Source organism: Pseudorca crassidens, chromosome 2, assembly GCF_039906515.1.
Source record: "Pseudorca crassidens isolate mPseCra1 chromosome 2, mPseCra1.hap1, whole genome shotgun sequence".
Taxonomy (NCBI): Eukaryota; Metazoa; Chordata; class Mammalia; order Artiodactyla; family Delphinidae; genus Pseudorca; species Pseudorca crassidens.
In genome coordinates this window covers 99777826-99790316 of record NC_090297.1, presented here as the reverse complement: position 1 = coordinate 99790316, position 12491 = coordinate 99777826, and the positions used below count along the sequence as shown (strand labels likewise).

The 12491-nt window shown below is 34.8% G+C and overlaps 1 protein-coding gene across 2 annotated transcripts in view; it reads left to right on the top strand.

Moving 5' to 3' along the window:
* Nucleotides 1-12491, top strand: part of PTPN22 (protein tyrosine phosphatase non-receptor type 22) — a 51214-nt gene that overhangs the window by 36036 nt on the left and 2687 nt on the right. For both annotated transcript variants that reach the window (XM_067727311.1, XM_067727310.1), the window contains exons 17-20: nucleotides 2446-2529; nucleotides 2797-2912; nucleotides 5334-5364; nucleotides 9231-9308. In XM_067727311.1, coding sequence (XP_067583412.1) covers nucleotides 2446-2529; nucleotides 2797-2912; nucleotides 5334-5364; nucleotides 9231-9308 — 309 coding nt within the window. The remainder of the gene's footprint in view (nucleotides 1-2445; nucleotides 2530-2796; nucleotides 2913-5333; nucleotides 5365-9230; nucleotides 9309-12491) is intronic.

The following is a 12491-nucleotide window of genomic DNA, read 5'->3' as shown; positions in this document are numbered from 1 at the left end:
TAGTGAGATAAAGCATATAAAGCTTTTAGCACAGTGGTTGTCAAATAATAAGCTCTCATTAAATGTTACCTATTATAATTTTTATTAGGTAATTATTAAATGAACATTTCCTAAGCAAGTTCCGTGTGCCTTATACAGTGTTAGAATAGGCAGAATATTTAAGAAAGGGCGCTGCTTAATGATTCTATATGTATTCAAATTGGGTAGACAAAATTAACACTCACTTGGAACCATTCAGTGAAAATCTATGTGGCACTGATTGTCATCACCAGGAATCTGGAATAAAGAAAGGTATCACTGGAGTGGTTAGGAAAGGCTTGAGTAGGTGAAAGAAATTTAAGAATATGGATAGAGGAAAAAAGAGGGAATTCGAGTAACAGTGACTCAAAGGTAAAAATAAGCATGATGGGTACAGAGAAATGGTAAGTAGTTTAATTTAATTGCAACAGAGGTTCTATTATAGGGAAATAAGGAAAATAAATTTGGATAGATAAAATGTGGGAAAATTCCAAAGGACTTAAAAGCTAGGCAGATGAAATATCCACAACAGACAAATCTCTGTATAGAGAAAGCAGATTTGTGGTTGCCAATCTAATCTGGAGGGAATGGGGAGAGACTGCTAAATGAGTGTGGAGTTTCTTTTCAGGACAATTAAAATTTTGGAACTAGATTGTGGTGATGATTGCACATCACTGTGAATGTACTAAATGTCATTAACGGCAAATTTTGTTACGTGTATTTTATCACACACGAAGCTTGGCAGAAGAATTTAAATTTAATTCAGTAAGTAATAAACATTGTAGGTTCTTCGTCAGGGGAGTATTAAGATGAAAATGGTGTTTTGGGAAGGTATTTGGCAGGATATCGTTACCTGAAAGTTATAGTCTCATAATATTTCCTAAAATCAAACGGGAAGGTGATCAGCTACTTCAGAGTAGTTATCAAATATTTATCAAATGCCTACTATATGCCAGTTATTGTATTAGGTGATGGAAATAAGTATTGCACTTAATTTTTGCATATTACCCAGCATATAAGGAATAAACAAGAGAACTTTCTTTATAGGTAAGTCCTAAGATGTGAAAAACCCAATGACCAAAGACAGATAAAACTCTAGCACTTAACCACATACTCATTTTCAAAAGACATTAATAGGGACTTCTCTGGCAGTCCAGTGGTTACAACTTTGCGCTTCCAATGCAGGGGGTGCGGGTTCGATTCCTGGTCAGGGAACTAAGATGGCACCTGGCACACGGTGTGGCCAAAAAATTAAAAAAAAAAAAGACATTAATAAAGTATATAAATATACTTAGCGCTGTATAACGAGAAGCATACAGCAATAGAACACCATTTGTGTCTTAGGACTTACATTATGGGAAAATAGCTCCATTATTTAAAATTCTTTATCATGGAAATTTTCAAACACACAGTTTAAATCTACCATAATAACAGTAATCACACTAATAAAATTAATAATAATTCCTTAATATTATCTAATATCCAGACTTTGTTCAATTTTCTCAAACTGTCTCAAACATGTCTTTTTACAGTTGGTTTATGTGAAGCTGGATTCAAACAAAGTCTGCACATTGCCTTTGGTTTATATGTTTCTTAAGCCTTTTAAAGTTTGTAACAGTTCTTCTTTTTATGTTTTCTCATGCCATTTATTTGTTGAGGGAATGGGCCATTTGTCCTTAAGATTGCTAATATTCTGGATTTAGCTGTTTGTATCCTCATGGTTTTATTTAACATGTTCCTTTATCTCCAGGATTCTCTGTAAAATTGTAGTAAGATTAGAAGCTTGACTAAATTCAGGTTCAATTTCTTTTGAAGAATACTTTTGTAAGTGAGCTGCAAGTTTGTGATGAAGCATAGGCTCATTGGTGAAAGAGCTAGAATAACAAAGTTCTTGAGGCTCCAGTCAATGTTCAGATAATTTTTTATTTGGCTGTTGTAGGTTAATATTGAAAAATTGGAAAGGTTATACAAAACCAAAAAGGGATTTTTAAAAATAATTTTTATTGGAGTATAGTTGATTTACAATGTTGTGTTAGTTTCAGGAATACAGCAAAGTGAATCAGTTATACATATACATATATCCACTCTTTTTTAGATTCTTTTCCCATATAGGCCATTATAGAGTATTGAGTAGAGTTCCCTGTGCTATACAGTAGGTCCTTATTAGTTATCTATTCTATATATAGTAATGTGTATATGTCAATCCCAGTCTCCCAATTTATCCCTCCCCCAACTTCCCCTTTGGTGACCATAAATTTGTTTTCTACATCTGTGATTCTGTATTTTGTGAATAAGTTGATTTGCACCATTTTTTAGATTCCATGTATAAGCAATATCATATGATATTTGTCTCAAAAAGGGATGTTGACTTAGGACTTTTAATTGATGAATTATTTTTTTTTGCTTTGTTGTATACTCTTTTCATAGATAGACACCAAGATCCTTCTTCTTCCCTGCCACCTCCACTGCCAGAAAGAACCTTAGAGTCCTTCCTTGTTGCTGATGAAGATTGTAAGTGGCAGTGCTTTCTCTCAAAAAAGTTATAAAAATGAGACCATTAAAGGTTAACAATAAAGTAGGATCTAAATGGAAAAGGTACAAAGAATGATTAAATAACATAAAAATAATACATTTAAAAATCCCATAATGCATTGCAAAATGCATAAAATAATGCATAAAAATAATGCATAAAAAAGTCAAGCAAAGAATTACTGAATATATACCTGTATACAATCTGAAGGCTTAAGAAGCTATGCAACAAAACACGTTTTTTTTTAGGTATGCAGACTCAACCTATAGAGACTTATTCTACTAGCTGTCCTAACACCATGGAAAATTCAACATCTTCAAAACAGACATTGAAGACTCCTGGAAAATGTTTCACAAGGAGTAAGGTAAAGAAGATAAGAGTTTATGGAAATATGCCAGAGGCTTTCCATTACTGAAAGTGTCCCTAGCCCTGCCACTCCAACCCCAGGCCACCAGCATTAAGATGAAAAATTAGACTAAATATTTTCATTGATATTCACTGTTGGTCTCACAACGATCAAAATTAATGGAGGGAAACCAAAAATTTAAAATAACCCAACAACTTAAAGCAGACCCAATAAAACTATCAACTTTTTTTCCCTGAAACTAGACAAATTGATTCCAAAGTTCATATGGGGGGAAAAAAGAGCAAGAATAGTCAGTAAACCGAAAAAAAAAAAAAGTAAAAGCAATGAAAGAAGGGTAGCTTTATCAGATATTAAAACATCGTAAAGCCTCAATAATTAAAATGGTATGATATTGGTGTATGAAAAGAAACACATACCAACAGAGCAGAAGGAAAACTTCAGAAATAGATCCAAAAATGTATAGGAATTTAGTATATGATGAAGGGAACCTTTCAAGTCAGGGAATAAAGATGGATGTTTTAATCACTGTTGTTGGTTCAACTGGATAACAACCTAGAGGGATAAAAAGGTAGGATCCATACCTCACAGCTATACCAGGATATATTCTAGTTGGATAAAAGATTTAAATGCTAAAAAACAAAAAACCAACCCATCAAAGTACTAAAAAAACCTGGAAAGATTACTTTATAACCTGGGAGTGGGAATGAGCTTTATAACTATGATTCAAAATCCAGAAGCCATAAGAAGGGAGATTTATAAACTTAACTAAATAAAACAGAAAATTTCTGCGTGGTAAAACAACAACAACAAAATCACCTTAAAAATCAAAAGACAAAGAACAAATTGGAGAAAAAAATATCTGCAACTGGCATCATAGTCAAAGGACTATATTTCTTTAATATTATATATTTCTTTAGCAATTCATAGAAAATAATAACCCTAAATGTGAGCAAAAATACATGATCTGATAATTCAAAGTAAATGTGCATGATCTGACTTTTAAACATTTGATATGTTCAACCTCACTCATAATAAAAGAAATACGAATTAAAACCAGTCACATACTGTGTTTCATGTTTCAGAAGGGCAAATTCCAAAGTCTGACTACATTCTCTGTTAGGCAGGCTATGGGAAAATAAGCACACACTTGCAATCTTGGTGGTAATGTAAGTGGTATAACTTCTATGGAGGACAATTTAGCAATACCTATCAAAATTACCAATGCATATACCTTTTGACCCAACAATTCCACATTTAGGAATTTATCCCACAAATATGCTTGCTCATACGTGAAATGAAATGTATACCAGGTTATTCATTATACCATTATTTATAAGGGTAGACAGTTGGGAACGTAAATGTTAATCATTAGGGGAACTGATTAAATAAATCATAAATAATGGTATATGCATACAATGGAATTCTATGCAGCTGAAAAAAGAATGAGGACTCTCTCAATATACTTTTATATATTTTATTAAATTTTGCTTAAAAGGGTGAAAATATGATCTATATTTATATTATATATTCATAAGTAACTTTGGAAGGATACATAAAAACTAACAACAATGGTTACCTGCAGGGGGAGGGTCAGAAACTAGGTAGATGGAGAACAAAGATGGGAGCATTTTTACTAGGATATTTTGAATTATAAATAATCTATATTTAAAAACTAAATAAAATTTTTCAAAAAAATGTATTAAATACCTATTATATAGAAGATTACATTTCTAAGTATTAGGAAAATAGAAATGTCATAAAGGACATCTAAATGTCCTTGAGAAGAGTACAGTTGATCTACTAGAATGCCTATATACGAAACAACGTGAAAATTATCAAAAAGTAAAATACTATGGAACAAACTGAAAACATACACCCTGAGGAAATGTGAAGAAAAGAAGAAATCTGGGTAGATTCCTAGAAGAGGTTAAGTTAGAGACTTCACCATAAAGGAGGCAGAAGACATGGGTTTGCTGAAAGAGGGAGAAGAAAGTATCATGGTTAACAGTATGAAGTGAACCTCAGTAAACTGAGTGCAGAAAATGACTGGCAAAATTTTTTGGCCTGAATGGGAACGGCAATGTATCACAGCTATCTTCAGAAGCCATTGTGGGTCCTGGAATGGTCGCCTAGTAAAGAAGACAAGTAGGAACTCCTTCTTTCCCCCTGACACAACAATAGCACTACTTCTAAATAAATAGTGTGATTCTTATATGGGTGGAAAATGTAGCAAGATAAGATCAAGTGGAGACTTTGCACTGAATTAAAAAATGGCAAGATAGAAAAATAATTTTGTACATTTGATATCCATTTTTAAAGAAATTAATCCTTTTGACTGAAATCTATATTTCTAGTTGATTGAAGTATTTTGGATTTCACAGGGAAAAAACTCACTTTTTCCTTTTCTTCATTTTGTAGAGTTTGAAAATTTTGCGAAACATGAAAAAGAGTAAGTTTCTTTTACTTATTTTTGGAATACACATTCCACTTTCAATATTATGTAATTTTTCCTTATATAACCACTCTGAAAAAATGAACAATATTATTCCTAAACAGAACCTTGTTACAGTCCTACGTATCAGAACAATCACCCCTAGGCCTTGTACTCTGCTAGGTTCCACAATGCTAATACTAGGTAGGGAGTAAGGGGAAAGAAAGTTTGACTGATACACAGGAATAATAGTATGACGTTTGGCATTTTCTACCCATGCTAAGATGCTGTCATACAAGTGTGTTATTTGAAATTCCCAGCAGTCTAACCTCAGATGTACTTTTTTGAAAGTAGTCATAGCAAAGCATATTGTGAAACAAATGTGTTGATTTAAAAAAATAAGCAAAGTATTGACACATTTCCATTTTTACCAAGTATTATTAGCAATAAAAGTCTGTTGCTTACTGTTTTTCCTATATTGTAATGAAAACAAAACCCAGACTCCTGAAACTGTGGGAAACTGATTATCTTAGAAATCCTATTTATAACTACAAAGTATATAAAACATGGTGGTATATTTTTTACAAATTTGATCCATTGGGTTAGTCATCAAGGACCAAACAGCTATTTGGTACTATACTGGTATTGTAGGGAGAAACAAAGAGCACTGAGAAAACTTGATTTAAGGTATAATCTAAGTAAGAAGGTTTATAGCTGAATCTTACTCTTTTCACTCTATCTCCCTTTCCATAAACTTGTGCTAGTCTGCTTTCATTGCCACCACACCTGATCTCTGAAGTGAACTGATTTCTTACTTATGATGGGCTAAAGCATGACTGGAAAATATACTCTTTCCTCTAAAGTCAGTCAAAAGAGAATTTAAACACTGCAAGAAGAAATTATAGTATATAACATAAGAAATAAAACAGCTAAAAGCAAAGAAATGAGTGACTTGAATAGCTAGCCAAAGATTGATTTGATCAGCTTAGCTTATGAAACACCCAGTTTTCTTTTTTTTTTTCAAATTATTTATTTATTTTTGGCTGCGTTGGGTCTTTGTTGCTGCATATGGGCTTTCTCTAGTTGCGGCGAGCGGGGGCTACTCTTGGTTGCCGTGCGCAGGCTTCTCCTTGTGGTGGCTTCTCTTGTTGCGGAGAACAGGCTTTAGGTGCGTGGGCTTCAGTAGTTGTGGCGCACGGGCTTAGTTGCTCCTCAGCATGTGGGATCTTCCCGGACCAGGGATGGAACCCGTGTCCCCTGAATTGGCAGGCGGATTCTTAACCACTGCTCCACCAGGGAAGTCCCTACAGTTTTCTTTCTCTAAAACAAAAGCAGAAAACAAACCCAAAAAAGTTTCTTTCTCTAGCTCCAACTCTGTCTTGGGGATATCAAACAAAGATACAGAAACTTCAGGAAGATTTAGGTTGGCATAGATGTGAGATATGGTATGACTGTCTGAGACTCTGAGACTTATTTCTAATTTCTATTTCTCAGTTGCCTTCACCCTCTGGTCTTCTGTCCTTAAATTAAGAACAAAATCTGGCCCCCAAAGTTGATCCTGAAGCTTTAGACTTATCTGCCTTTACTTGCATGTGTTCTCTTCCCCTTCTAGATGGTCCATGCCTCCTGGGTTCTATATGTTCTCCCTTTAGCCTGGATGCCTTACTGATCCTACTTTTAACGAAATTAGGATTCTTCACCTGTTGTTTTAAGTTAGCATCTAAGCCTGGTGTCAGGCTCTTTCATTCATTCATTCATTCAATGAATATGTGTTGAGTGCCTCCTATGTGCCAGGCATTCTGCAAGGCAGTGGGCATGTGATGGTGAACAGAACAGTGTGAATTTGGTGTGTTGTAGGCACTCAAAGGAAGCCATCATAGCTGCAGGGTATTAAGAGGAGAAAGGAGTAACGTGTGTCCAAAAGATGGTAGAGATGAGAGGTAGTTAGATCCTTATGGGTCATGTTAATGACCCAATGGGAAGTCACAGAAGAGTTTTAGACAGAGATGTTACATGATCTGTCTTTTGAAAAGATCATTCTGGCTGTTGGTGACAAGAGTTGAAGCTGTCAGCTATGACACCTGATGCCTACTTTTGGTGGGAAACTTTAGCTGCTAGGAAATCCTTCATTTGCAAGTGACAGAAAACCCAACTTTAGCTTAAGCAGAAAAGGGGAATTTATCAGCTTATGACCAAGAGTTCAAATGATGGAATTAAAGATGTAAAGTCTCATTCCATATCTCCTAACTTTGTTTCACTCTGTTAGCTCACTCATAGGCAGGCTTTTACCATGTGATTTCAGGTTTATGATGAAAAAAATGAGCTCTTTCCTGGTTGCTCAAGCAACAGCCTGACTGATGACTAGTGTTGATTGGGCCTGATTGTCTTGGCTAAACCTAAACCAATTATTGCCAGTATATTTAATGCTTGGATTAAGAAGATAGTGTCATACCTAACATTCGACAATTGTTACATGTGGACGCTGACCAATAAGGAATGAGGTCAGACCTAAACAACTGGTGTGACCATGGCAAAGTACCAACTGACAGCCCTAGTCACAGGTCAGCTCCTTCATCTAAGGGTTGAATGAGCTCCACGAGAAGTATGGCCATTGAACATTGGAGAGGGGTGGTTTCTTAAAGGAAAATTCAAGTTCTATTATCAGAAGAAGGAATTAATGCTGAGCAGACAGGATAAAAGTATCTATGACAAGCTAGATGCAGAATAGTAGTTCACTATACATATATGCAAAATCTTTGTCTCCAGTTACAAAAAACCAGTATTCCCTTTTGGGACAATTGTTTTCTTTCTGAAGGATGTATATACCTCTTAGCTCATGTGCAGTATAGAGATGATTGCTATCTCCTGAACTTTCTCACCTTCACCCACTTGTTTTCCATGTCTCTATCATCAGTGGTTAGCCCAATGCTTGCCACATAGTAGGTATTCAATAAATATATATTTTAACTGAATCTGATTGAAATTCATGATTTACTCTAGTGATTCATACTCAAGTAGCTCCAGGAAGGGGGAGGTCTTTCTAGAATCTTAGTATTAGGTATGTGTGTACAAACATAGATGCAGTCCTCACACTACATTCTGAAAATGATGAGAACAAAAAAAAGGTGAATATTTAGTAATTTCTCCCCAATTACGTACTGCTTCTTAGAAAGTTTATACAAGCCTGAAATTATCCTTTTTTGCTGCTAGACAGTGCTTGTGCAAACTATGGACCATGTTTTCAATGGATTGTTTTCAGAATTGGGTGGATAACGATACGTGAATATATTAAGGTGCTGGGAAGAGAAATATATTTTTAAGTCTGCCTATAGGTAGCTAAAATAGCAAAACAAAGCAACATAACAGTGCTTTTGGGGAGATTCTGGGCCTAACTAGAATCATCCATAATGGGAAAAAAGTAGGCTGGAAAGTGAAGAAAGATATTCCAGGCGTAGAGGATGGAGGAAGAACTATCACAGACTTGCCACGGTTGAGCTAATGTGGAGAATAAATTATTTAAAAGTGTACTTAAGAGCGATCAGAGTGCAAAGTAAGATGCAGTTGAAAGCCAAAAATGTAAATCCCAGAGAAAGTTGATTCACAATAAAATGGATTGTATTCCTGAATCCTTTAGTGATTCTCTCTAGTGTTGGGTTTATTATACAATCTGTTTGCAAAGAAAAGAAAACTTAAAAAAAAATGCACAAAAAAATGAGAAAATTATAGTGTCAACCCATTTGTAAACATCTATATTTTGTTACATTTGACAGTGATATGTTTATCTGGAAGTATTAATTAATTTGGAGGGAATGTGTAATCTCAACAATTATGTGGTCTGAGTCTGTATCCATTCTTTCCCTTACATTTTTTTCTTTTGATTCTAGGTATCTGTAATTCTTCCCCATCAAACAATCCTGCAGACTCTGTTCGGTCAAATAACTCCAGCTCCTTTTTGAATTTTGGTATGTGTGTTACTTCCCAGAGTTAAAAAAATATTTATCTTAATTATTCATTTACAGTATAAGAGATACAACTTTAATATGATTTAAGTTTGCATGTATAAGTCCTTATGTGTATATTCTTTTTCATGCCATTTATCTTTTTATTTTTGACCTCAGCTAACTCTTACATCTTACATAGGCCTGAATTGCCTAGCATATATGGAAAATAAAACTAGGTACCAAATGATCATGTTGGCATGTAGTAAATGAATGTGAAAGCCAAATGAAGAAATTCTGAAATGCCATAATACTCTAGTTCATATCTAAGCAAAGTTATAAAAAATATACAAGTGTGCTGAAAAGAACAGAAGATGCTGCTATCTAATCTTGTGTAACTCATGCAACATTAGGCGCTGAAGCACAATTTTGACAGTTTAAAGGAACTGTTTGCCCAATTGCTCTTTAGTATAAGCTATAAATTTAAAATAATTTTATATTAAGCATTCTATTATTCTATATAACATAAATTCATGATACTATTTAAGGTAGTATTATGTATACTATAATTTTTGTAAGGAGTATAGCAAATAATGTAGGATATTACTACTAAAAATTATTATTAACCAAAAAGCAGACCCCCTGAAAAGGTCTGGGGGACCTCCAGTGGTCCCAGGGACCACATCCTGAGAACAGTTGCTCTATGGTATTGTCCTTATCTGAATGATCAGAATTGTTGCTGCTACGTTCAGATTGCAGGTGGCAAGAAGATGAGAGAAAAATGTGGAAGAGGTGTGGCCTCCTTTTCTGGTCTTAAGGCACTGGCCTGGAAGAGGCAACATTATGCCGGCTCACATTCCCTTGAAAAGAACTTATACATGTGCTATATCCAAACTGTAAAAGACACTGGGAAATGCAATAATGCTGGGCAGACAGTTTCCCATATACTATTCTATTCCTGAAGAAGAAGCAAGGAAAAATTTTAGTGGACAGGTAGCAATCTCTGCCACAATTGGGGTTATGGTTCCTATCTCACCATGGCAAAGTATTCAACTAGACTCTCTGGATCTGTTTCTTGGGCTTTAAAATTTTACCTGGATTACATTAACTCTAAGGTTTAAAATGTTATAATTAGAAAAAAGGTATTCTTATGAAATCATTTAGTTAAAAAGTTCATGTAGAATATTATATAACCTATGAAAAAAGCACCAAACTTCACCTAGAACACAAATGTTCCTTGCTTCCTTCTTTTCTCTCAGTCAGAGACACCACTTGAATAACTCATGGCCCATCTAACTTTACAACAGTCTGTGATATAATACGAGGATAAAATATTGTACAGCTGCCTCCATGTTGTTTCTTCTCAAAGTTGAATATTTTATCTGCTTAAAAAGCAGCACCTAATTTTTTCATTGGTTCTCTTCTATAAAAGAGGCATTATAAGGGTATTTTACTCAAAAAGTACTTAAATGTGAATGAAAAAATTTTGTGGTTTATAAACATTTTTATTTTTATTTTTCCTGAATTGTCCTACATGCAAAAAAGGTAGCTCACTACTGTTCTAAACTATTGAGTATTGATCAGTGAAAAACACTGAGTGTAGCTATTCCTCAAATTTCAGATACCTAGTACTTATGTGTTATGTTCTTACTTCTATTCTCAGTCCACTTCGGTTACAATCAAGCTATCTGGACTGAATGGATAATTTTGTGACTATTGTGTGAAACTATTGAACCTGGAATATATTTCCTTCTATCTTCTTATTTACAACTCAGAGGAGTGAAATGTGCAGGAACTAGGCTGTGTGCCCCCTCCCCCTAATTTTTTTTTTTTTTTACCACCACTATTAATAAATTTTAGAGGATTTCTTGTTTTTATCTTCTTTTCATTCCCTCTTCCCTAATCTCCTTGTCTTCCAGTTCTGGCATAGTTTTTGGTGTTTCAGATTTAGGCAGTACTTGAGTAGTTACTATGTGCCAGGCATTGAGCTGGGTGCTTTAACAAATATCCGATCATTTTCATCAGTTCTATAAGGTATATAATTCCCACAATTTTATAAGATGATGAAATTAATCATCTTTGAGTTTTCCATTCTCTGTTTTCCCTTTGTATTTTGATTCTTTCATTGCTCAATTTGAGCCCTTAAAGTTGCTAAGTGTAAGAGTACCTTGAAAATATAGCGCTATCAAAGAAAAGTCATATGCTGCTAAAGTGATTAAGAACCTACGTCATCAACCTGCATATATTCTGAAGGCATCCAGAAATAGCCTTCATTGGTTATGCAAAATTTCCTCATCCTCCTTCTGTGTGTGTGTGGGGGGCGGGCCTGGAGGGGAGTGTTTGAGGAGAGAGAGAAATAAAAATAATTAACCACTTAGTTTTATTATTAGTTTTTCAGGATTGTTTAATAATTTATTTTTTCTGATCTTTTCAAACGTAATCTCTGAGTAAATTGAGGGCTTTCTGGGTCAAAGTAGAAGTACAACTGAATTTAATACAATAATTTTCTAAAGCAATAGCGCTTATTTTTCTGAAATTTAAATTCCCCAGTTTTGTTTTTCTGACAAATGGGTGGTGGGTGAAAAGACATAGATAAAGGATATTATTAAACAACCCACCCCAACAATCAGCTTAAAAAATGGGCAAAGGAGTTGAATAGATATTTTTCCAGAGAAGGTATATAAATGGTCAACAGGTATATGAAAGGATGCTTGACATCAGTAATCATAAGGGAAATGCAAACCAAACCCACGAGATATCACATCATACCTATTAGAATGGCCATTAAAGACAAGAGACAAGTGTTGGTGAGGCTATGGAGAAAGGGGAGCCTTATGTACTGTGGTGGAAATGTAAATTGGTACAATCGCTATGGAAAATGGTCTGGAAGTTCCTCAAAAAATTAAAGATAGAACTACCATATGATCCAGCAATCCCACTTCCAAATATATATCTGAAGGAAATGAAATTATCTCAGAAGAGATATTTGCACCCCATGTTCATTTCAACATTATTTACAATAGCCAATTCATGGAAACAACCTATGGATCCACTGACAGATGAATGGATAGAAAAGATGTGAGAGATATATGTATACGGTTGACTCTTGAACAACACATGGGGTTAGCGGTGCAACCCCCTGCACAGTGAAAAATCCTCGTAGAGTCGTACCAGTCCTAAAGGGGATTGGTCCCAGGACCCCCGTGG